The 26,294-nt window shown below is 39.7% G+C and overlaps 1 protein-coding gene and 1 non-coding gene across 7 annotated transcripts in view; one reads left to right on the forward strand and one right to left on the reverse strand.

Annotated features, from left to right (window-relative positions):
• Ldah (lipid droplet associated hydrolase) overlaps positions 1-26,294 on the forward strand; it is a 154,812-nt gene that overhangs the window by 35,514 nt on the left and 93,004 nt on the right. For 5 of the 6 annotated variants that reach the window (XM_045149046.1, XM_004663763.2, XM_045149047.1 and 2 more), the window contains 2 exons: positions 972-1,115; positions 14,910-15,079. In XM_045149046.1, the coding sequence (XP_045004981.1) occupies positions 972-1,115; positions 14,910-15,079 (314 nt within the window). The remainder of the gene's footprint in view (positions 1-971; positions 1,116-14,909; positions 15,080-26,294) is intronic. The other variant, XM_045149049.1, reaches the window with a different exon arrangement.
• LOC123461080 lies at positions 8,388-8,494 on the reverse strand. Its single transcript, XR_006637398.1, has one exon. It is a non-coding gene; the product is annotated as a U6 spliceosomal RNA (small nuclear RNA).

Consider the following 26,294-nt stretch of genomic DNA (forward strand, 5'->3'; position numbering starts at 1 on the left):
TCTTCATGTCAAACCTATGTATACAAACAATAAAACTCTTGTTTATAAAGCCGGGCGTGGTGGCACATGCCTTTAATTCCAGCACTTGGGAGGCAGAGGTAGGAGGAGTGCCGTGATTTTGAGGCCACCCTGAGACTGCATAGTTAATTCCCTGTCAGCCTGGACCAGAGTGAGACCCTTTCCCAAAAACCACACACAAAAAAATCTTCTTCATATGTATCTCCCTCAAAGATCATAGATGCCTGTTTACAGTATACATCCTTGAGATAAAATAACAATGCAATACTAAGACGACCCTATACAATTCTTTTTGTGCTTGATCCTAACAGTGGTTTGACTGGCCTGAGTTTTCAATTGTTTTGTTGTTTTGAGTTTTTATACAGTATACAACTCAGCCACTCAAGTTTTGAATGGTCTTACAGGCAGGACTAATAATTTCTGGCTTTTTCCAAGTGACATTGGAAAGCCACATGCAGATGTTTTTTAACACTGCCATGCTTTCAGTTTGAAGATCTCTCAGGATACCTGAGGAATCTAGGAAAATAGAAATAAAAGGTCGCCTGGAATGTGTCCTAAGCAATCTAGTAGGAAGTGATAATCACTAATGGAGTGAGGTGTACAGAGTTGAGGTACATTTTGGAATATCTGACAGAATTTACTGGTATGTGGCTGTGAAGGACAGGGGAACCCAAGGATCATTCTTAGTGTCTGGAATTGAACACTGGTTTATGGTTGCATTAGTGGGTTGAGGAATAGAGGAAATGTATTGAAATAATTGGCAAACAGAACAAGAACATAAATGCTGTCAGTGGTTATCCTCACACTTAAGGTAAGAAGAGCATTCAAAGAAAGCGTAAGTGTAAATGTTACTGCATTGGTAGAGGACAGCCTAAGGAGACATAGATCCCTTTCCAGTTTACACGTCATCTTCTATGGTTTGGTTAATCTCAGGTCTTTGTTTCTTTTCTTAGGTAACCCAGGTTTTTCTCCCTTTTATGTGTCATTTGCAAAAGCTTTGCACGCTTTGACAAATAAACGCTTTCCAGTTTGGGCAATCACTTATGCTGGCTTTGCCTGGGCCCGCAAAGACAAGAAGGTCCTTACAGCACTAAACGGTATGTTCTTGTTACAATGAAAACTTGCTAATGTTAAACATTTTACCAATGAAAACTTCTGCCTATGGTTTTAGGCCAAGGGTGCCACATTTTAGTAACTGTAGGATTGTTAGAGACATTTTAACTCTTCTGCCAGTAGTTTTTTATAAGAATTTGAGCAGATCAAATGATATAGTTATGAATTGCCTTGTAATTAACTAGTGATCAAATATGTATCAGTCACATACTTCTAAGAGGTTGTACTAGAAGGAATACTGGAGAAAAGGTATGAAAAAGTATGTGCATGTTTGCATATATGTGTGCATATGCAGGTGTAGTATATGCATAAATGTGTGTCATGTATGTGCAGGTCAGATGAAAACTTTGGGAGCACTGTCTTTCTTTTTTTTTTTTTGAGGCAAGCCCAACAGACTGGCCTTATTTTTATGTGAGAAATAAAGAGAGAATTGACACACCAGGGCCTCCAGCCACTGAAATCAAACTTCAGATGTGTGTGCCACCTTGTGCACGTGTGCAGCCTTACATGCTTGTATTATCTTGTACATCTGTCTTACATGGGACCTGAAGAGTCAAACATGGTTCCTTAGGCTTTGCAGGCAAGTGCCTTAACCACTAAGCCATCTCCTCAGCCCTTGTTTTGTTTTTTGAGACACGATTTCTCATTGGTCTGGAGTTCACCAATCAGTCTAGACTAGCTGGCCAGGGCACCTCAGGGATCTTCTGTCTCTACCTTCCCTGTGGTAGGATTACAGGGGCATATTATCACACCTGATATTTTTTTATATAAATACTGGAAATTGAACTCAGGTCTTCATGCTAGCACAAGCACTTTACCAGCTGAGCTATTTCTTCAGCACTAAGACCCAATCTTTTTTTTAAAAATTAATTAGTTTTGTATTCAGCAAATACAGTCAGTTTGGTACCATTATTAGACTCATCCGTGACCTACCCCTCCCCTTGGCCCCTCCTTGTTGAGGTATATGGGTCGAGCATTGTGGAGTTAGCTTACAGTTATTGGTACGATAAATGTCTCTGCATATCATGACCCAATATGTGGCTCTGACATTCTTTCCGCCCCCTCTTCACAAAATTTCCCTGAGCCATGTTGGGTTCATTTTTGGTCTGTTTCAGTGATGAGGTGTTGGAGGCCTCTGAGGCTCTGGCTCTCTGATTTGGTAGGAGTTGATTTTTCTCTGTGATGATCTCCTTCCCCCTTGTACTGGTATCCAGTTCATCAGGAAAACAACACCCTTGCTTGTTTCACCAATTTTCCTTAGTTTCAGCTGGGGCCCTTTTGAGGTATGATGGGGTGGCTCTCTCCTTAGGATCTGCATCTATCTGAAAAAGAGAAGCAGATTCTCCAATGGAGAGTAAGTTAGCACCAAGACAAATGAGATAACCCTTACTCTTTTTATAGAGAATTTAATAGGGTGTTGGCCCTCTTGTAGCCCATGATTGATGGTAGCTTGATATTGGAGAGTGGGCTTATGTTTGGATATGGTTCTGACTTGTTTCCCAGCTCCAGCTATGGGTCCCGTGCCACTGAGGGGATCAGTTAGCCAAATCAAGAGCAGTTGGCTCCCCACCATGGCTGTGTGCCACTATTGCACTTGTGTAGGCATCACAACAGGTTATTTGCTGTTAAGTAGGTTAGACCATGAGTTGCTTGGACAGATATTGGTCATTTCCCCCAGTCGCCCATGTAGCACCTTCTGGCACTAGACACGCTGACTGTCTGGGGACTGACTCTCTTCTAGCTTCCAACCAAACCATTCCATTTACGTACCAACTGCACATGTTGTCTTCAGCAGTAGGGTCTTACCAGTAACCTTTGGTGGGTCATCAAGTACTCTGACAGAAATCTGTCTTTTAGGAAACCTTGTAGTTCTCTCTGTTCAAAAGCTCATTGTGAATGATAGCCCCATGCTGGTACTGGAGGTTAAAGGTCAGTGCCCACTAAGAAAATGAGGAAAAAGATAACTAATATACAAGAGTTAAAGAGACGAGAGAGAGAGAGGGAGAGGGAGGGAGGGAAGATGTAGAAGATTAAGGTTAGCCTTGATCCTACCCTCTCCAGTGTCTTGTGGTTCAGGTGTTCCCTGTAAGGCCGTGGTGAAGGTTCAGCCATTTGGTCTGCCTTTTAGGAAGTAGAATTTTATGGTACCATTGCCGTTTAGGTCTATATATGCCCCGGCCAGCGGGGAGTCGAACAAAGAAGTGAGGTGAAAATCAACCTGAATGAAAGTAGGCAAACAGACACAAGAAGGAGACCATGCTAGACATTTGTCACGGCCTCAAGAGTTTATTCTTGTATGTAGGTTTATATAGGGTTGTAGGGGGAAGGGAACGTGGTCAGGGCAAGGAGTTGTGGGGGGAAGGGGACGTGGCCAGGGCAAGGAGTTGTCAGGAAACCTAGAGGGGATGTAACTAGGTGTTCATCTAATCTTGCCTAACTGGCTTAACATCCTGACTGCACCAGGCTTCACATCCTGACCATAAACTGGCCTTTAGCAAAAGATAAGATTCTGTAAGCAGCCTGCTGACCGGTTCCAGAAGTACCTAACAGAAAGCTGGATGGACCAGCTTTCTGAGTAATGAGTCAGTTTATGAGCAGGCCCAGGCAAAATGAAGAGGCTTTTTTACTCTATGGCTCCCGACATATATTTGTGTTTCCCACCCCTTTGATGCCCTCCTCTCCCTCCCTATCCATCCTGGTCTAAGACCCAATCTTTAAAGATTCTCCTTCATGTTCAAAGAATAATATGACAAACTCTGGAATACCCTAAGGGGCACACAAAGTAAACACACAGTTGTGGCAAGTTTAAGGCCAGCCAAGTCTAATATCGAGCTCTAGGCGAGCTAGGCCTACATAGCAAGACCCTGTCTGTTATAGTCAGCTCCAAGTTGCTGGGATAAACATCTATCCAGATACAACTTATGGGAGGAAAGTGTTTATTTCAGCTTAAAAATCCAGGGGAAGTACCAGCAATGACAGAAAACAATTGCTTACTTCCATACAGCCAACCAGAGAGAATTAACTGCACCAACCAAACACCAACACCACCAGTCAACACAAACCTTGCCAAGCTCAAACTGCTCTGTGCATACCTTTGAGCTAGAATCAAGATCCTCCCCCAAACACATATTAGGACTAAACCCCAGGATCCACCTCCAGTGACATCTCCTCCAGCAGGCCTCTGGAGAGTTAAGTAGGAGGTTTAACCTTAATCAAAAATACCTGAGGCAGTGAGGGAAATCTACATTTACATTACCTACATTCACATTCAAACCACCACATTGCCACAAGTTTGAAGTCAATCTGATCTAATAGTCAGTTCCAGGCCAGCTAAACATATAGCAAGACCCTGCCTCAAAATAAAATAACAAAAAACATAAATTTAAAAAATTTAAGGGCTGGAGAGATGGCTTAACAGTTAAGGCATTTGTGTGCAAAACCAAAGGATCCCAGTTTGACTCTCCAGAACCCATGTAAGCCAGATGCACGAGGGGGCATCTGGAGTTCATTTGCATTGGCTGGAGACCTTGGTGTGCCTATTCTCATCCTTCCCCCCTTATCTCTCTGCCTCTTTCTCTCTAATAAATAAATAAAATATATTTTTTAAATGTTAAAGAAAAAAGGAACCCACAGTATAAGTTAGAAATTTTGATGGATAGACTCTTAATTAGTTTAGGCTACTATGGCAGAACTAGGTAACTTACAAATATAAATCACTCATAATTTCTTAAGATTGGGAAACCCAAGATCAGGACTAGGTGGTGGTGAGAACTACTTGAAGTGAGTTGGTCATTGGAGCATGTCTTCAAAGGCATATTTTTCTTCATTCCCTTTCTCTATCTCCTGTTTTGCTTCCTGGCCACCAAGAGGTGAACTGCTTTGCACTGCCACTTCCTGCCTTGATGTCCTGTCCTTGAAAGTCCAAAGCAGCAGGTCCAAAAGCCTTGGGTTGAAACCTGAAACCATACACCAAAATAAATCTTCCTTGAAGGTGTTTTTTTCAAAATTTTTTTTTAATCAGTTGAAAGCTAACTGCCACAGTTAATATCTTAGAAAATTCCCAGAGTTTTCTTGAAGAGACCATTTTGCAATATGCCTGAGGAATTCTCAAAAACTAATACCTACTCTCTAAGGAAAAAGACTGCCAGGTCCTATCTAAATTCAGGGAAGGCACTTAGCCAACCACAACCTTTATCCTTCCTCTCTCACCTACAAAAGGTGGAGAAAAGCTATAAAACACTTTTAGGAGGGCTAAGGAGATGGCTCAGTGGCTAAAGCACTTGCTGTACATGCATGCGTACCCAAGTTTGGATCCACAGACTCCACCTAAAGTCAGAAACTGCGCAGACTTCTATAAACCCAGCATGCCTACGGTAAGGTGAAAGCAGAGATAGGAGAATTTCCCAGAAGCTATTGGACCAGCTAGCCTGGCAAATGAAGCAATAAACAACAAGAGTTCTGGTATCAAATAAGACGGAAAGCAAGGGCCAACAACTAGCAAGTTGTCCTCTGACCTCCACGCATATGCCATGGCAGATGCCTGCTTACGTGTACACATCCACACATTAAACACATACACAATAGCAACAAAAATTTTTTTTTTCTTTTATGAGGTAGGGTCTCACTCTAGCTCAGGCTGACCTGGAAGTCACTATAGTCTCAGGGTGGCCTCGAACTTATTCCTACCTCTGCCTTCCAAGTGCTGGGATGAAAGGCATGTGCCACCACATCCAGCTCAACAAAAATAATTTTGAAGGTCATAGCACAGGATCTCAGGCCCGCTTATTTTTATTTATTTTTTTGAGGCAAGCCCAACAGACTGGCCTTTTTTTCTTTTTCTTTTCTTTTCTTTTTTTTTTTTTTGAGAGGGAGAGAATGGGCATTCAGGGCCTCCAGCCAGTGCACTCAACATCCAGATGCATGTGCCCCCATGTGCACATGTGCAACCTTGCATGCTTGCATCACTGTGTGTCTGGCTTACATGGGACCTGGAGAGCCAAACATGAGTCCTTAGGTTTCGCAGGCAAGCACCTTAACTACTAAAGCCATCTCTCCAGCACGAGACTGATGTTTAATTATGAGTTTACAGGATGTTTTTCTTCCCATATTTTACCATATCAAAAAACCTTGAATGTATTAAAAATTTACTACAACTGTAAGAATCACAGGACACAGAATCTATTTAAAGAGTTACTAGAGAAAATGAAAGGTATGAAGGGTGAAGAAAAAGAAAGAAAAAATATTGAAGCCTCAAGCAGCTATTGCAGCTATGAAGAATAGGACAGGTGCTAGCCACATTAAAAAAACCTTCTCACCAAAGATCTATTTGCTTCACTTCCTATTGCCTGATATAGTATGTCCAGCTGCAAGCAAATACTTAGAAGGCATTGTAGGAGACAAGAAAAAAACAATAGGATGAAACAAAGCGTGAATCATAACTAAACTAAGATATGTTGATTGTTGGTTTTGGAATTATCAGGGAATTTAAATTAACTACAATTAATGTGTTGAGAATTCTAATGGAAAAAAGCATGCTAAAACAGAGTGGTATTATAAGTTGAGAATGGGAAACTTTTTAAGGAATCAAAAGAAAAAACTGGAACTGCAATAAAAATGAATACCTTTAATGAGTTAACCATTAGAACAAATGCAGCTAAGGAAAAATCTTTGAGTGTTAAAACAGGTCAATAGAAACTTCTCCAACTGAAATGCAACTTGAAAAAAATTAAATAACAGAATGCCCAAGGATTCTGGGACAATTTTAAAGGCATAAGATACATAATTGGAAAACCAGACTAAGAAGAAAGAAAAAAGAGCATAAATAACTGAAGTATCTAATAACCTAAAACAAAACATAGGAAAATCACAGAGAACTAGACAGTAAAATGCTCAAAGTCTTCACATGAATATTCTTATACTGAACTTTCAAGAAACCAAAGACAAACAGAACATTTTGAAAAAGAAAGATGAAAGTTACAGGGTACTTCTTGACAGAAACCGTTGCAGTAAGAAGAGAATGAAATACAGTACTTAGTTTTGAAAGAAAAACACCAGCAAGCTCAAAGAATAATGTTGGGAGATGGGCCGGGAAGAATTTAAGATCCAGAAGATAGGGAGGAGTTCTGTGGAATGCTGTCATTCAGGCATTAGATGGCCATTGCATTATGGCCACACAGTTACTGTCATCATCTGCACAAAATCACAATACTGGGCCCATCAAACGTTCTGTTATGGATGATGGAAGAGGGCTTGAAGCTCCCATCCCTCCCTGAAGAGTGAAAGTGCCTGAGAGAATGAGAAACATTTTTTTTTTAATTTTTTATTTATTTATTTGAGAGCGACAGACACAGAGAGAAAGACAGATAGAGGGAGAGAGAGAATGGGCGCGCCAGGGCTTCCAGCCTCTGCAAACGAACTCCAGACGCATGCGCCCCCTTGTGCATCTGGCTAACGTGGGACCTGGGGAACCGAGCCTCAAACCGGGGTCCTTAGGCTTCACAGGCAAGCGCTTAACCGCTAAGCCATCTCTCCAGCCCGAGAATGAGAAACATTTTATGCAGTGGTCACTGATAGGACCCATATGCTCTTCACATGATCCTTCAGAGGGTTTGAGTAAAGACTTTGTCAGACAAATGGAAGCTGAGAAAAATCTTTGACTATAAGCCTGACTGCCTTGTAAGATGTAGTAACTGAAGTTTATTAGGGAAAGGGGAAGTGAAAGAGATCAGAAACTCAAATATATATCAAGAAAACAAAGTATAGGAGAAGGAGTAAGTGAAAGTTTAAAAATTACTTTTGCGGGGCTGGAGAGATGGATTAGTGGCCAAGGTGTTTGGCTACAAAATCAAAGGACCCAGGCTCCACTCCCCAGGACCCATATAAGCCAGATGCACAAGGTATTGCATGCATCTGGAGTTCATTTGCTGTGGTTGGAGGTCCTGACATGCCCATTCTCTCTCTATATGCCTCTTTCTATCTGCCTCTCTCTCAAATAAATAAATAAAAAGAAAATATTTCTTAATTTCTTTTCTTAATTCTAAACTGATCTAATAACTACTCAGATTGCTGTATTGAATGATAGTGTATAGATAAGTGAAGTGAATGTCAGCAGTGATAGAATGAAAGGACAGTTGGGAATACTGTTAAGTAACATTCCTGGACTAAAGGTGAAATGGTGTAGTGTTACTTAAATTGGACTGAGATTATATATTGCTAATTTTAGGACAACCACCAATTTATTTTTATTTTTTCTTTAAAAATAATGGAACGGCTTCACAAATTTGCATGTCATCCTTGCGCAGGGGCCATGCTAATCTTCTCTGTATCGTTCCAATTTTAGTATATGTGCTGCCGAAGCGAGCACCCACCAATTTTTTTTAAGAAATAGAATTAATAAAACAAAATAAGAGAAATAAAATGACAAAAATACTCAATTAAAACCAAAGTAGAAGAGAATAAGGTAACAATGCAAATATGTCAAATAAAATGGATTTGTAAAAATTGTATGTATTTGGGCTGGAGAGATGGTTTAGCAGTTAAGGTGTGTGATGGTTTGATTCAGGTGTCCCCATAAACTTAGGTGTTGTGAATGCTAGATCCCCAGCTGATGGATATTTGGGAATTAATGCCTCCTGGAGGGAGTGTATTGTTGGGGGCAGGCTTATGGGCTTTATAGCCAGTTTCCCCATGCCAGTGTTTGGCACACCTTCCTGTTGCTGTGGTCCACCTTATGTTGGCCAAAGGGTGATGTCCACCCTCTGCTGAAGCCATTGTTTTCCCCTGCCATCATGGAGTTTCCCCTCAAGCCTGTAAGCCAAAATAAACCTCTTTTTCCCAGAAGCTGCTCTTGGTTGGGTGATTTCTACCAGCAATGTGAACTGGACTGCAACAAGGTGCTTGCCTCTGAAGCCTAAGAACTCATGTTTGAATCTCCAGGTCCCACATAAGCCAGATGCACAGCGACATAAGTGCACAATGTCACACATTTGTACAAGGGCGCACACGTATGTGGAGATCATTTGTAGTGGCTGAAGGCCATGGCTTGCCTATTCTCTCTCTCTCTCCCACTCAAATAAAAATACTGTATGTATTCATCTAATTAGATGAGTAATCACTCTGAAAATGGACAGGTTAGGTATAAAAATTAAAAGATAGTCTAGCCATGTGTGGTGGCGCATACCTTTAATCCCAACACTCAGAGGCAGAGGTAGGAGGATTGCTGTGAGTTCGAGGCCACCCTGAGACTACATAGTGAATTCCTGGTCAGCCAGGACCAAAGTGAGAACCTACCTTGAAAAACCAAAAAATAAAAATAAATAAATAAAAAAAGACAGATAGTCTGGGTGGGTGTGGTAGTGTACACCTTTAATTCCTGTACTCAGGAGGCAGAGGTCGTAGATCACTGAGAGTTTGAGGCCAGCCTGGGATTACAGAGTGAGATCCATGTCAGCCTGGGCTAGAGTGAGACCCTATCTTAACTCCCCCACTCAAAAAAAAAAGATAAACTCCGACTGTATGCTGTCTCCAAGAAAACCATTTTAAATATGCACAAGTAGATTACAAATAAAATGAGGTAGACAGTTATGCTCTGCTAGTTATAACCGAAATTAGTAGATTCGTTTTAATTTAGGAAAAGCAAACTACAACAAAGGAATTTTTGAGGATAAAAAGGAGCATTGCATAACAACAGTAGGATTAGTTCTGCGAAGAAACAACAGTCCTTAACATGTATATAACTACAACAGAGTTCAAAATTCATGAGATAAGGGCTGGAAAGATGGCTTAGTGGTTGAGCGCTTGCCTGTGAAGCCTAAGGACTGTGGTTCGAGGCTCGGTTCTCCAGGACCCATGTTAGCCAGATGCACAAGGGGGAGCATGCGTCTGGAGTTCCTTTACAGTGGCTAGAGGCCCTGGCACGCCCATTCTCTCTCTGTCTCTCTATCTGCCTCTTCCTCTCTCTGTCACTGTCAAATAAATAAAAATAAACAAAAATTTTTTTAAAAAATTCATGAGATAATACTGATAGAATGCAAGGAGTGAAATCAACAACAAAGACAAATGAGCCTAAACAACATACTTGTAAATGGCAAATAAGTTAATGAATTCTTAAAAGTAATTTAAAATATTTTGAATTGAATGAAAATATGTTTTAAGAGTTGTGAGATATAGGATAAAAAATGCCTGGAGGGAAATTGCAGGCATGAATTGTATCCATTAGAAATTAAGGAAGCTCTAAAATCAGTGAGCTATGTTTCTACCATAGGATGCTAACCTAAAGCAAGCCAGAAAAAAAAAAAAAATGACAAAAATTAGAGAGAATTCAAGAAATAAAACAAAATCAAGGAAGCCAAAAGCTCTTTGAAAAGATGATAAAAGTAGCAAAGCTATAGCTAGGCTAACCCAGTGAGAAAAATAATATATAAACTACAAGCATTAGAAATGTAAGAAAGTTTTATCAGTATCATCCCACAGATATTAAAATTATATAAAATTAATGTAGAAATAATGGATTACTTTCTTTAAAAACTAAAATGAGGGGGAAATGGGTAGTGTGAATATGCCTTTATCTATTAAAGGAAATAAGCCATCAAAGCCAGATAAGGACACTGTAAGGGAAGAAAATTACAGGCCAATATTCCTGATTAACCTAAGATCTAAATAAATAAAAATTTAGGAAACTTTTAACAGAATTTCAGCAAACTGGATTCAATATTGTATTTAAAGGATCAAGAAAAAAAGGCCAGGTGTGTCATATACTGTGATCAACAGGGGTTTATTCCATGATGCAAGAATGGTTTAACATAACACATGTAAATTAATAAATATACACCACATTATGCAGAATAAAAGCAAAAATGATATCATCCCCATTTAAAAGAAGAATTGACAAAATTCATCATACTTTCATATCAAAAGCTATCGATAGGGCTGGAGAGATGGCTTAGCGGTTAAGCGCTTGCCTGTGAAGCCTAAGGACCCCGGTTCGAGGCTCGGTTCCCCAGGTCCCACGTTAGCCAGATGCACAAGGGGGCGCACACGTCTGGAGTTCGTTTGCAGAGGCTGGAAGCCCTGGCGCACCCATTCTCTCTCTCTCTCCCTCTATCTATCTTTCTCTCTGTGTCTCTCGCTCTCAAAATAAATAAATAAAAAAATTTAAAAAAAAAAAAAAGCTATCGATAGGGCCAGAGGAATGGCTTAGTGGTTAAGGTACTTGCCTACTAAGCCCAAGGATCCAGGTTCTGTTCCCCAGTAACTATGTAAACCTGATGCAAAAAGTGATGCTTCAGTCTGGAAGTAGTTTGCCGTTGTTAGAGGCCCTGCTGCACTCATTGTCTCTATATTTCTGCCCCCCCCCCATAAATAAATAGATTTTTTTAAAGCTATCAACAAAGTTAGTAAAGATGATTGTAGTTCAGTGTACCAAAGGCAAGCCAGGCATGGTGGAGCACTCCAGTGACCTAGTACTAGATAGGCTAAGAAAGGAAAATCATGAATTCAAGGCTAGCCTGGGCTATGTACCTAGTTTCAGGCCAGCCAGGGCTACATATCAAAACCTTTCTCAAAAAAAAAAAAAAAAAAAAAAAACTAAAAATACCTAGATTGAATTTGCAAGCATTAACTGAATATATTAGAAATTAAGGATGCCCACACTTACCACCTCTACTCTCTGTACTAAAAGTCAAATAAAAGACTTCTAAGTCAGAAAAAGTGAATTATCTATTTTTAGATGACATAATAATGTCTATAGGAAGCCTTGGAAATATCCACCTGAGTCTGTTAGCTAATAAACAATTTCAGTAAAATTGCAGAATACAAATGCAACATGTAAAAGTCAGTTGTGTTTCTATACATCAGCAGTGAATTATCTGAAAAGAAATAAACAATTCTTTACACTTCAAAAACAAGTAGTCAGGATGTTGTAAGATCCCCAGTGAAGGTAGACTCCTCCTGTTGTGCTCACATTTCCTAGTAGTGAGTAGCTGGGGAATCTTATTTCTACATTCTTAACATGGCAAGAAAGGCCATCCACTGTAGAGAATTGCTTAACTGTGTAGCAACTTCAGCATCACCATAACTATATCTGAAGTTGTGCTAAAGACAGAAAAGAAGCAAATGAGCAATTTGAAAAGTTATAGACAGACTCAAAAGATTACCCTCAGTCAGGGGTTCTCACACTTTGGTGTACATCAGAACACGACAGAGGAGATCATTCTGAGTTTCTCACTAGATATAGGGTATCACCTGAAAATTTCTATTTCTACCAAGTTCACCATACTTTCAAGATCAGTACCCTAGATTTTTCCCTGAATCTCCAGGTAAATGTGTAGTTTCTGAGAAAAGAAAGCTTTCTGAATTTCAATGTAAAAACCTTCAATAGAATATGAGCAGAGAGAGTGAGTCTGAATTTCTAGGAAATATCTATAATTTTTGTTTTCAATTGATGCTTTCTTCATACAGCCTTACTTGAGCATGCTATTGTTTGGGCTGTCCCTGTACTTCCTACTGAGTTAATAATGTAATTAGAGCCTGAGTTTATTGCTATTTAATGAGAACAGTGCCATCTAGAGGCATTTGCCCAAAGGGCCACCACAGGGCCAAGGGAAGCCAAGCAAAGGGGTAAAAGGGAAACTTGTCATCATCAAGGGTTTATTGACAGCCATCTGGATGATTGTGTGTGGTGCTGTAGTAGAACACAGCAGAAATAGAAATGTCCTTCTCGACTTTCTGACATGGTGACTCCCATCTCTGTTCTGAGGAACCCCAAGTTCCATTGAAGGCTGTATAGCCCGGTATCTTATCAGTCACCTGTCAAACAGGAAGATTTCACTTTCAACTGTTTTACATATTAAAGGTTATGCTTATAAGCATATGCTGGGATAGTGATTTATGTCAGCAGGACAGCTACACCATTCACTATCCAAGGTCATCATCCTCAAGTATAGGTTTCCTGACATGAAAAATACAGCTTGAAAAATTATTGGGATACAGAATACATCAGTGTTGACAGCATGTTCCCCCTTGTATTAGCACATTGTAATTATGAACAGTTGAAATAATCTAACCATACCACATTAGTAAAGTCAAAAATTGAACATACGGAAAAGAACAGACTTTCCTTCATATCAGAAAGGGATGATTCAAGAAAAAGAAAAAAAATTGAGGACTTCTACATTAAATGTTTTGGCTTTGATTTACTAAAATCAGCTTTCTTGTTAGCAACTTTATTATCAACTACTTCAAGGGATTTGTTCAAAAAGTGTAAAACAAATTCTAAATATCATACTGGTTTGGCTTCAACAGATGAAAGCAGTACCTAAAAAATGTATAATATTGCAATTAATGATGAATTTGAGTCATGCTATTATAAAGAAACACTGAAATCCTCCATACAAAAAGAGAATATCCAGTAGAACTTTCTTGCTGAGCCTGGGACTAGAGGAACAGGGAGAGGAAAGGGAGCCTCCAGACAGAGACAGGCATTCCACCAGGCCTCAGCACTCCTTTCCCTAGGAATGAAAGTAAGTGTCTTTGCTGAACAAAGCAGAAGAGCTGCAGGAGACCCCATCTGGGGCTCGAGCCCATTGTTAGAGTCCTAAGGCAGATGAAGGACTAGAGGGCCCAATGCCAAGTTTAGATATTTTTTTAAATTAAAAAACAATTTTTTGTTTATTTATTTGAGAGAGACAAACAGAGAGAAAAAGAGGCAGAGAGAGAGAAAGAGAGAGAATGGGTGCTCCAGGGCTTCCAGCTGCTGCAAACGAACTCCAGACGCATGCAGCCCCTTGTACATCTGGCTAACGTGGGTCCTGGGGAGTCAAGCCTTGAGCCAGGGTCCTTAGGCTTCACAGGCAAGTGCTTAACCACTAAGCCATCTCTCCAGCCCAAGTTTAGATTTTTTTTTTGTTGTTGTTGTTGAAGGATGCTCAGCTAATAAACTTGATGCAAATATCCCAGAAACTGAAAGAAAAAGGAAATCTGAGCCTGGAATAATTCTGGTGCCAAAATTTTAGATAAGAGATTCCCTCCTTTACCAACTTCTTCAAGTGGGAGCTTACCTCATTTAGTGGAAACTTTAACTCTTTCTAGCATATGTACTATAAATTTTCTTCCTGAACTATTTCAGCTATGCCCCACAATTCTTTCTGTAAGTGTATATGCCTGTATATGATTAGTGTACCTGCTCATAGGTGGGGGGTACATGTGTGTGCATGTTGAGGCCAGAAGACAAGCTCGCATGTGACTCCTATCAGGCATGCTTTCCTTTTCTCTTGAGGCAGGGCCTCATTGGCCTGCAGTTCCCCGTGCAGGCTAGCTGGCTGGCCACCAGGCCCAAGGACGCACCTGTCTCTGCCTCCCCAGGGCTAATTACAAACCACCATGCCCACTTTTTTATGCGGCCGTCTGTTTTAACAGGCCTTCTAGAGGATTCTTTTGCATGCTCAAGTTTGAAAAGTATTGGCCTAACAGTAGTTAATGCAATAGTTGCAAGTTCATATGCTTTGAGAACAGAGACCTGCATTTGAATCTCACTTCTCGTATTTAATAGGCCTGTTATATAATGTCTGTGAGTGTTTGAGATTGTCAGATGGTATTTCCTTTCCAGGGTTCTTTACATGATCTAAGTGCTAATACTATAGCTGGTACACTGTAGCTTTTGACAAATTGGCTACTACTTAAGTCTTTAAATTACTACTTTGAGTATTTTTTGTGAATACTTTTTCTAATTTAGTGATCATTTTTCTTATTAGTGACAGCATGCTCATGTTTTTGCTTTTTAGATCCAAATACTCAAGAAATCAAGGATGTGTATGGACTAAATGGTCAAATAGAACACAAAATAGCATTCCTGAGAACTTATGTGCCAAAAGAAGTGAAGCTCATTCTCATTGGCCATTCAATAGGCAGCTACATTGCTCTTCAGATCTTGAAGCGTGCTCCTGAGCTCCCAGTAAGTATGCTTCAGGAAGTGACTGTGGGACCCACTGATGCACTGGTGTTAATCTTCCTCACCTTTTCTTTGCTCTTTTATCTCTCAGCTAATGGGTGATTAAAACAGAAAAGCATACTAGATGTGCCTTTATCCTTATCTTTTTATTACTGCAGACCTGTGTGTATGCTTAGTAACTTCTTACAACTTCCAATGTATAAAGGTGAAAGAAATAGAGAAACAAATTTTTCTAAACAAATTTCTGACTCATCTAGAGTTCTGACACAAGGTTTAATTTTGAGATGTGTGTTTGTTTGTTTTGGTGTCCGAATGAGTTTGCCTAGGGTTGTTACAAGCATGTAGGTAAGGGGTTATTTACTGGAGCATGGCAACTTACTAGTAGCTACACCAATGAAGAAAACATTTCTTCTCCTTCAGCAACCATTAGCTGTTGTTAGGTCCTCAGGGAAGAGTGGCCACATGAACCTACCCCCCATCCATGGGCCAGTCTTTTGCAGGTCTTGTGCACTATAGCTGCTGTGTGTTCATGAGTGCAATAGCCATCTCATATCCAGAAAACAGCATTGCACAACATTCCTCTCTACCTACTGGTTCTTACATTCTTGTGTCCTTTTCATCCCTTATGTTCCCTGAACCTTGGAGAGTGTGACATAAATATTCCATTTAGGGTTTCACACTCAACAGTCACTTCTTCTCAGCACTTTGACCAGTTACAAGTCTCTGCAGTAACCACTGCCTACTGCAGAAGATTTTCTGACCAAAGTTTGGAACAATACTAATCTGTGGGCATAAACATAATTAGAAAGCAGTTTGAGAGATGCAACATGTCCATTTAGCAAAACAATGCTGGCTTCCCTACTAGTGCCTATGACCTTCCCAGCCACAGGCTTTTGACCAGGTTTACAGTACCTGTGGAGCAGGCCTCAAATCCAAACAGAACACAGCTGATGTTACAAATGTTAGCTAGCAGGGGGGGGGGGGGTCAACTTAGTTCCAGTTTGATTTCTTTGTTTCTTGTGATCAAAGTGTGTGGTGTCCAGAAAAATAGGACCTAGTTTGGTGAGTAAGAAAGAGCAATAGCAATAGACTCCATCCCGGGCACTGAGACTTTTATTAATAACCTAAATATATTTCGTTATTCAACACATGTGTATTAACTTCTTTTGAAAGCATCTAGTAAATAAGATAGTCTTTGGGTTAAAAGAGCTTAAGTCTTATGGAGGAGACAACCAGTGGCTGGGGTAGCTGTTACCTTGTAGAAGCATTGTACAGAAGCATGCAAGAGCACTGTCTGATCTACGCTCCAAAGGTGCAAGAGGAAGGGATCCCTGTATGGCAGCTCAGTTCTTAGATTTTACTTCTTGAGATAATTATCTCCAGTAGGGTCTTGGAGTCACTAGGAATTTGTTCCCTATTTTGCCAACTTGACACATTCACTTACTCAGAACAGCACTTGGAAGAAGTACAAATATAGCCTGCCTGGCTGTGTTTTTAATATCAAATGGAGGATTTTAATTTTCTCTTTTTGGATATAAGAAAATTTATTTTTTTCATTTCTAAGTGTGAATTCAATAAATTCAAGATTGCATTCCAGTCATTGTATTATTGCTTCTGCTCAGTTGGCCTTTTTTTCTCCCTAGATAAGACATTTTATTCAATAAATGAGCTTCTTTTTTTAAATTTTAGCCTCTTTATGACTTAAAAATCTCTTTTCTGACTTTGAAATCTCCTCTTATACTATAATATGTGGTTACCATCTTCACAGTCCAGCCTGTATACTGTTAGTGCTTGCGCAATCACTGTGAGCTGTGGTTCTAGATAGTCACCTAGGTACAAATACTCTTGTCATTTTTCATTGTGACCTGGAGCAAGTTATCGAGTCTCTGCCTCAGTGTTCTTATCTACAAAATAAATGTTCTTCCAAGGACTTTTTCTGGGGAGTATATAAAGTTTTAAGAGTGGTACCTGGAAGTTAAAAGTTCCATACAAGCATTGCCTATTATTATTGTTATAGAAATAATAGAGTGAGGGGCTCAGTCATTAGGTTAATTAGTGTATTAGTTACCTACTGCTATGCATCAGATATTCCAAAACTTAGCAGCACAGTGTCACATACAGTCTCTCCGTTTCTGCTCAGAAATCTAGCTCAGCTTGGCTATGTTCTCTACTGCAATCTTTCACAACACAGTAGTGGTTACAGGGTTGCAGTCTTTGGTGAGCACTTGAATTGAGGTGAATCTGCTTCCCAGGCCTCACATGCCTTTTGGCATGATTCAGTTCTCTGAGAGTAGTTGGACTGGGGCCAAGGTTCATTACTGGGTAGAGTCTACCCTGTACCCTGCTTCATCATACCAAGCCTGGAACAAGTGCCAGAAATAGTCTGCCACCAGGGTGGAAGCCCAAGATGTCTCCTAGTTATAAGAAATCTTATCATTCTTGCTGTATTCTTTTTGTCAGAACCACATCACTAGGTCCAAATCATACTCAAGGGAAGGAAAATTCACAAAGCTATATGTTCTAGGAGGTGAGAAACATTGGGAAGCATGTAAAAGCTCCCTCCTACTCTTGTATAAAGCTTGGATTGCACATGAGTGGAATATAACCAAGCATGTGGACATGAGACTGTGTGTTAGACAAAATATGGAGTTTATTTCCTCAAGCAGTGACTTGGTCCTACCATGTGAAATGTAACAAATTGACATGAAATAAATTTTTGCAACTATTTTCAAACATTTAAAAACATCAAAAGGGTACTTGCATATTTGAAATAACAGCATTACTATTATATAAATCTAAGAAAAATATTCATTTCTGAATTTATCATAATCTGTAGGACACATATCTGTCTATTGATTTCTTTTTCTTTGTTCTAAATCTGTTCCTTGGGCTAGAAAGGTGGCTTAGCAGTTAAAAGAGCTTGCTTCCAAATCCATTCCACATGCAATGTATAGTTTTACTTATATACATTTGAAAATGATTGTTCAATACTTTTGTTTTGAATGCTTTTCTTTTGGGTGGCTAGTATTTGGTCATATTAAGGTCAGTTCACCTTCTTACAGTTTCAGAACTTTCCAAATGTTGTTCTTCTTTCAGCTATCTTGCCCTTGTAAGCAGTGAAAGGGGTGAGGGTTATAGCTCATTGTTACTGTGCTTAGCATATTTGAAGTCCTAGGTTTAATCCCCAACATGGGAGGAGAGGGAATGGGAAGGGAGAGAAGAGAGAGGAGAGGAAGGAAAAGGAAGAAGCATGAGCTAACTTAATCTGTTTATGAAGATATATCTTATACTCTGATTACAGAACTTTCAGACATTTTATAAAACTAAACTTCTATGCTAGAAAATAATGTGTGTAATACATTGTACATATAGGGCAACTTTGGGGTAGAGATGGCTATATAATTTTTTATTATATTCAAAAGCTTTCTCTGGTTTCAATTAACTACATTGTTGAAATTCTCTACCATTACAACCTCTCCTCAACCATTAACCACCTGGGCCAGTTAATATTGGTGGTGTGATCCATTCTGAAGTGTTGAAATTTTAGTGTCTCTGGGCTACTCTATGACAACAGTGCTGCATGCCTGAAGTTAACATGACATGCTCCATTTGAGATGCATTTGACAACCTGGTCAGCTTGTGTAAGCCAGAGTGTTGCAATCGCTAATCATTGTGCCAGAAATAAGTTAGCTGTTATGTTTTATAACATATGAAGTGTGATAATAAGAAACTTGTGTTTCCATCTCTTCTGTTATTTTTACTGGAATTTTTTACTCCCATGATATTTGGAGGACATATTTGCAGTTTAGTAGCTGGTTTGTTTGGTTTTATTTTGTTTCAATTCTGTGTAATATCTTTGTAGTTATAGAAAACTTTGGTTTTAAATTATTTTGGGAGACTTGCTATATATGTCACATATATTGTCTGACTTATATTAGAATATGCAAAAAATTGCCTCTCTTAAAACTCAGAATTTGAATTTTTTTGTTCTTTTTTTAAACAAGTTCGATACACAGAACTATAGAAATTTGTCAGATATTTTAAAAGAAATGTCCAGAATAGGGAATTTTTTTTTCTTTTTTAAAAAAAGGTGGGGGTGGTTGAAGAGATGGCTTAGTGGGTAAGGTGCTGCCTGCAAAACCTAAGGACCCATGTTTGACTCTCCAGGTCCCAGGTGAGCCAGACACACAAAGTAATGCTAGCATGCAAGGTCACATATGCACACAAGGTGGCACACACATCTGGAGTCCTATTATGGTGGCTAGAGGCCCAGGCATACCAGTTTGCTCTGTGTCTCTCTTGATCTGGCTCTCATTTTCATGCATTAAAAAATATTAATTGGAAGACTAAAAAATAATAGCTGTCTTGACTTGTCATAATAAACACAATTATTTTTAGATTCATGGGATCTTAGAACTGAGGTATGCTTTTGAGACAGTTATGCTTCGTTTTATGAAAGTGACAAGAGAAAGATATTTTGTCAGGATTCAGTCTTGACTCAATCTGAATCCTGGGGTGGGGGTACACTTCTGTTAGCTCTGGATATAATGAGATTCTGAGAAGGTTTCTGATGGCTCCTCAACCTGTGAGTGATAGCAGAGCCTACTAAAAATGTGTCATGACCTGCAATACATACAGTTCCACTTATATGACCAGGTGTGTTGTTGCTGGAAGAGTTAGAGACCTACAAATGCTCAGTCTCTGGAATCTGCATTCTCTCAGCATCAGTCCTGTGTTGAAAGATCCTCTGATTTGCCAATATATCATATCCATAAAATTCAAGATGTGGACTCATCTGAGCCCTGGACTGAGTTGTGGGATGAACTTCAACCAATTTTACTTTCATTTTCCTTTAGGAATTTACATGGCATTTCGAACAGTTTCACCCTCCCAGAGATATCAGATCCTTCACAAACTTAAGTTTCTTTATTATTTGGCTTTTCTTGGGGAAAGTGCATAGTAACATGAAGCTTGTTCTGTCTGTCTCATTGGCAAAGTATTTCGTCTTTAATTGAAGCTTCCAGAAAGCTTAGAAATATGTGTCTTCAACAATGTACATTAGTCATAGAGGATTTTCTTATAGATTTAAAGGCAGCAATAATAACTATCATATTTTTAACTTTTTATTGACAACTTCCATGCATATAGACAGTATACCATGACCTGAATCTCTTCTTTACAACTAGTCTCTCTTCTATTTTGATGTCATTTTTCCCTCCTATTATAAAGGTCTGTGTGGGTATGACCAGCTACTGTGAGATCATGAATTCTATGGCCACTTTCTTCCTGGAAGACAGTATTCCAAAGCATTCCTCCCTTCCTTTGGTTCTTAATTCCTTCCACACCCTCTTCTGCAGTAGTCTCTGAGCCTTGGAGGTGTGATAAAGATTTCTCAGTGCTGAACACCATTGTTCCATCTTCTCAGCACTTTGATGAATTTTTAGTCTCCCCAGTGGTCACTAACATATGAAAAGAGAAGTTTCTCTAACCAAAAGTATGAATAGCATTAATATATGGGCATAAACATAAGTATTTAGAAGGCAGTTTGGTGGACATAATAGGTCCATTTAACCAGACATCAGTAGTAGATATCCCCTAGGCCTTATGACTTCCCAGCCATAGGCTTTTTTTTTAAGTTTTTATTTATTTATTTGAGAGTGCCAGACAGAGAGAAAGAGGCAGACAGAGAGAGAGAATGGGTGCGCCAGGGCTTCCAGCCACTGCAAATGAAATCCAGATGTGTGCGCCCCCTTCTGCATCTGGCTAATGTGGGTCCTGAGGAAGTGAGCCTCAAACCGGGGTCCTTAGTCTTCACAGGCAAGCGCTTAACCGCTAAGCCATCTCTCCAGCCCCATAGACTTTTGATTATGCTTTCAGTACCAGGCATGAATTCCCTGTCCTGGAATGGACCTCACAAACCCAATTAGAGGGCAGTTTGTTTCTCCCATAACAACATGCTACCGTTACACCAGTTGGCACATTTGGCCTGCCTGGCCAGCCATTAAACTTGCAGGATCTACTTCTGGTTAAGACCACTGATGACTTTTCTCCCTGAGCAGTTTGCAGGGAGACAGCTTCTAGCTCAGCTCCAGCTTAGTTCCTAAGTGTCCTGAAGCAATAGGGCTTTACCATCTAATTCTGGTGGGCAATCAAAAGCCTTGGCAATAACCTGCAATGTTTTTGATACATCAGAGGCCTCCCTGGCCAACAACTCTTGCTGGATGGTGTCCTACTAACACTGAAATCTTCTTGTAACTATCTATGGCTTCTGGGCACAGCATTATCAACCCCATAGGGTACTTCTACTCAAACTCTCTCTGTTTAACATGTATATTATTTAGCTCATGAAGAAGTAGGTTTCCAGGGCTAGAGAGATATCTCAGTGGTTAAAGCCACTTTTTTTGTTGTTTTGTTTTGTTTTTGTTTTTCAAGGTAGGGTCTCACTATAACTCAGGCTGACCTGGAATTGACTATGTAGTATCACGGTGATCCTCCTACCTCTGCCTCCCAAGTGCTGGGATTAAAGGCATGCACCACCATGCCCAACTCTAAAGGCACATTCTTACAAAACCTGCCACCATCCTGGATTCAATCTCCTGGTACCCACATGAAGCCAGATGCACAAAGTGCCACATATACCTGGATTTCATATGTAGGCAGTGGCAGTGGCAGGCTCTTTCTCTCTTCTTTCCTTCCTCCCTCCCTCCCTCTATCTCTTTCTTTGTCTCTTACACACACACATAAACAAGTAAACAATAAAATTTTTTTTTTTAAGTAGATTTCCAGTGGTTAAGACACTTGCACGTAAAGCCTAATTTACTGGGTACCCCAGTACGTACCCACATAAAGCCAGATACACAAAGTGTCACATGCATCTGGAATTGGTTTGCAGTGGCCGGAGAACCTAGCTCACTCATACTCATATTTTTTCTTTCTCTTAAACCTTTTCTTTCTCTCCCCCACCTTGAAAATAAATAAATGAGTTTTTTTTAAGTAGGTGTCCATATGGTTTTCTCATAACATCTTTAATTTTAATTAACCCTCATCCCTTCCCCTTCTCCTCCATTCTTTCCCCTGACTCCACTTAGACCATTTTACCTCCAGCATTCTTTCCCTCTACCTAAATATTTCCACAATACCCTCCCTTAAGTCCTACTTTATCCTTCATCCCCCATGGCCTCTTTCTAGCTTCCTGGCTTCTACTACTGACTTTGGCTCCAACTAACATATATTTTTAAATAAAAATATTTGAAGCTAGGATCCACATATGAGATCAAACATATGGCATTTGACTTTCTGAGCCTGGGTTGTTTTCAAATCCATCAATTTTCCTACAAGTTTTATAATTTCTTTACTTAGAGATGAATAAAATTCCATTATGTAAATTGTACCACATCTTCATTATCCATTCATCAGTTGATGGACATCTAGGCTAGGTCCATTTCCTAGCTGTTGTGAATAGAACAACAATAAACATGAATGAAAAAGTATCTTTTTAGTAATGTGTAGTGCTAAGGACTGCCAAAGAGGAGTATAGTGGGTCATATGGAAAATCTGTTTTTAGCTATCTCAGGAATCTGCACACTGAGTACCACAACAGCTATAACAGTCTACATTCCCTCCAACAATGAAGAAGAGTTCCTTTTTCCCCACACTCTTGCCAGCATTTATTGTCATTTATTTCTTGATGATAATCATTCTGGCCAGAGTGAGATGGAATCTCAAAATAGTTTTTTTGTTTTTTCTTAAGGCAAGTCCAACAGACTGGACTTTTTATTTTATGCAAGAGAGTGTGAGAGATAATTGGTGTACCAGGGCCTCTAGCCACTGTAGTGGAACTTCAGACATGTGCACCACCTTGTGCACATGTGCAGCTTTGTGCTTCTGGTTTACATGGGACCTGGAGAGTCAAACATGGGACCTTAGGCTTTGTAGGCAAGCACCTTAACCGCTATGCCATCTCTCAAGCCCTCAAGATAGTTCTAGTTTGCATATCCCTGATGGCTAAGGATGTAGAACATATTTTTAAATGTTGGTTGGGCATTTATCTTTCTTCTTTTGAGTATCCTGTATTTAGCTCTATATCCTAGTTTTTATTGGATTTGTTTGATTTATTATTTAGATTTTTAGTTATTTGTGTATCCTAGATATTAATCCTTGTCAGATGTATAGCTGGCATGGATTTTCTACCATTCTGTAGGCTGGCTTTTTGCTCTATTAACAATATCATTTGCTGGATGAAAGCTTTTTAATTTCATGAGGTCCCAGTGGTTGGTGATAGGTCTTAACCTCCTGAGCAACTGGGGTTCTATTCAGAAAGTCTTTGCCTATGCCTAAATGTTGAAGAGTTCCTACTACTTTTTCCTCTAGCAGTTTCAGAATGTCAGGTCAGATGTTAAGGTCCTTGATCCCTTTGGAGTCAATTTTTGTGCATGAAGAGAGAGAGAATCTATTTTCATCTCCATAGAAATCTGATTTAGAGCCGGGCATGGTGGTGCATGCCTTTAATCCCAGCACTTTGGAGGCAGAGGTAGGAGGATTGCCATGAGTTCAAGGCCACCCTGAGATGACAGAGTTAATTCCAGGTCAGCCTGGACCAGAGTGAGACCCTGCCTCGTAAAAAAAAAAAAAAGAAAGAAAGAAATCTGACTTAGTTACCAGTACCAGCTATGAATTCCTTCCCATTTAGTCCACCTCTTCTCTAATTAGAAAGCCATTGGTTACTGGCAGACACAAGTTTGTACATCTTGTCCAGCTGATTGATTTCATATCCCTTGCTTGTTCACAACTTTGGTGGCAATTTTCCCCCAGCAGCTTATGTAGCATTTTTCAGCACTGTGAGGGCTAGTTCAGGGAACTAACTATCTTTCTTCTAAATTCCAGCATGATATCTCAATGTCCTGTGTCAGCAGTATGTGTTGTCTTCAGCAATAGGGTATTACCTTATAGCTCTGGTGGGTAGTCAGGTGCTTTGACAGAAGCCTGCCTTGTTTTGAAGACCTTATAGATTTCTGACCAACAGCATACTATAGGTGGGTGTGATCCTTTTCCTGGCACTAAGAATTAAAAGCCAGAGCCCATGGTTTTAGGTTAGGCTTCCTTCTGCCCTCTCAGGGGCCCTTCTGTTCAGAAAATCCTCTCTCACTCTTACTGAGTATTATCTTTTAATTTGCTACCTAGGAGAAAGGTTTCGATGTTACTAATTCATGTTGACTTTCGTTTTATGTAAATCTCCCAACATCCTCCCTGCCCCACCTGCCAAGAGCCTTCCATTCCCTATTATTTGTCACTTGAGTTGCCTGTCAAGTAGACCTACAACTCAGTCTGTTCCAGGTTAATAATCTTATGAGAGGAAACATGCAGCAGCATTTGTCTTTCTGTTCTTCTGTGAGTTCACCTACTATGATTTTTACCTAGTCCATACATTTTTCCTGCAAATTTCATCATTTCATTGTTTCTTACCACTGAGTAGGCTTGCATTGTGTATGTGTACCCCAACTTTATTAACCATTCATCAGTTGATGGGCGTCTGGGCTGGTTCCAGTTCCTAGCTATTATACTATACAGCAGCTACAAACATGGCTGAGCAAGTCTCTATAGTAAAGAGGAGTCTTTAGGGTGTATGCCCAGGAGTGGTATAGATTCATCAAATGGTAGCTCTGTTTTCAGCTTTGGAGGAATCTCCATATTGATTTCCATAGTAGTTGTACAAGTTTGCACTCCTCCCAGCAGTGGATGAGGGTTCTTCTTTCCCCACATCCCCACTGGCACTTGTCATTACTTGTCATTAATTTTTTTGGTGATCTGCCACTCTGAGATAGTCTTGTAGAGTTGTTATACTCAGCATTTCTCTGCTAGGAATGAAGAACTACTCTTTAGGTGTTAATTGGCCATTTGAATTTCTTCCTCTGAGAAGTCTGTGTTCAGTTCCCTTCTCTATCTTTTATGAGTTACTTGAGGTTTTTTGTTTTGTTTTGTTTTGTTGTTTTTTATTTTGCTTAGTTTTTGAATTCTTTGTATATTCCAGATATCAGACTAGTGTCAGATATATAGCTAGCAAAACTTGTCTCCCATCTTGTAGGTTGTCTACTGACTATCTGCACAATAGCTTATGAGTTTCATGAGACCTGAGTGGCTGAGTGTTTTAATTGCCAAAGCTATTACTGAGGTCTTGTTCAGAAAAATCCTTCCCTATACCTATATCTTGGAATTTTCTGCCTAGTTTTCTTCCAGTCATTTTGGTGCTTCAGGTCTTATATTGAGGTCCTTGGTCCATTTGGTGTTGATTTTTGTGTAGGGTGAGAGAAGAGGATCCAGGTTCCTTCTTCTACATGTTGCTATCCAGTTTTTCCAGCACCATTTGTTTAAAATGCTGACATAACTCCAGCATATATTTTTGGCCCCTTTGTCAAAGATCAGGTCATTGTACTTGGAAGGACTTATACCTGGATCTTCAGCTCTCTACCATTGATCTGTATGTCTGTTTTTGTGTCAGTACCAAACTGTTCTCTCTCTCTCTCTCTCTTTTAATATTATATATTTGAGAAGAGAGAAAGAGACAGGCAGAGAGAGGTACAGAGAGCATGGGCATACCAGGACTTCTAACCACTGCAAATGAACTCCAGACACAGGTGCCACCCTGTGCATCTGGCTTTATGTGGGAACTGGGAAATTGAACCTGGGTCCTTAAGTTTTATAGCCAAGCACCTTAACCACTGAACCATCTCTTCAGCCTCAAGCTGTTTTTATTATTATAGTTTCATAGTATGTCTTGAAATCAGGTATTTCTGGGATGACCTATTCATTGTTTAATAGCAAGTTATGTAGTCTCCAGGAGTTGCTATATTTTTTGTTGTTTCTCTTGGTGATTTCTAATTTTGTTGCATTGTAGTCAGATATGATGCAAGGAGTTATGACACTTTTCCTGTATTTGTGCAGACATGCATTATGCCCTAATATATGTGATCTGTTTTAGAGAAGGTTTCATGTTCTGTTAAGAATGTGTATTCTGTGGAGTTAGTGTAGAATGTTCTGTAGAAGTCTGTTAAGTCCAGTTAAACTGTGGTAATGTTTAGCTTCATTATTTCTGGTAATTTTCTGCTTGGATTGTCTGTCTATTGATATTAGTAGGGTATTAAAGTATTCTACTACTATTGTAGTGAGATTGATTTCTGATTTATTGTCTAGTAGATTTTGCTTTATAAAATTTGGCACACTG

The sequence above is a fragment of the Jaculus jaculus genome, chromosome 5, assembly GCF_020740685.1.
Source record: "Jaculus jaculus isolate mJacJac1 chromosome 5, mJacJac1.mat.Y.cur, whole genome shotgun sequence".
NCBI lineage: Eukaryota > Metazoa > Chordata > Mammalia > Rodentia > Dipodidae > Jaculus > Jaculus jaculus.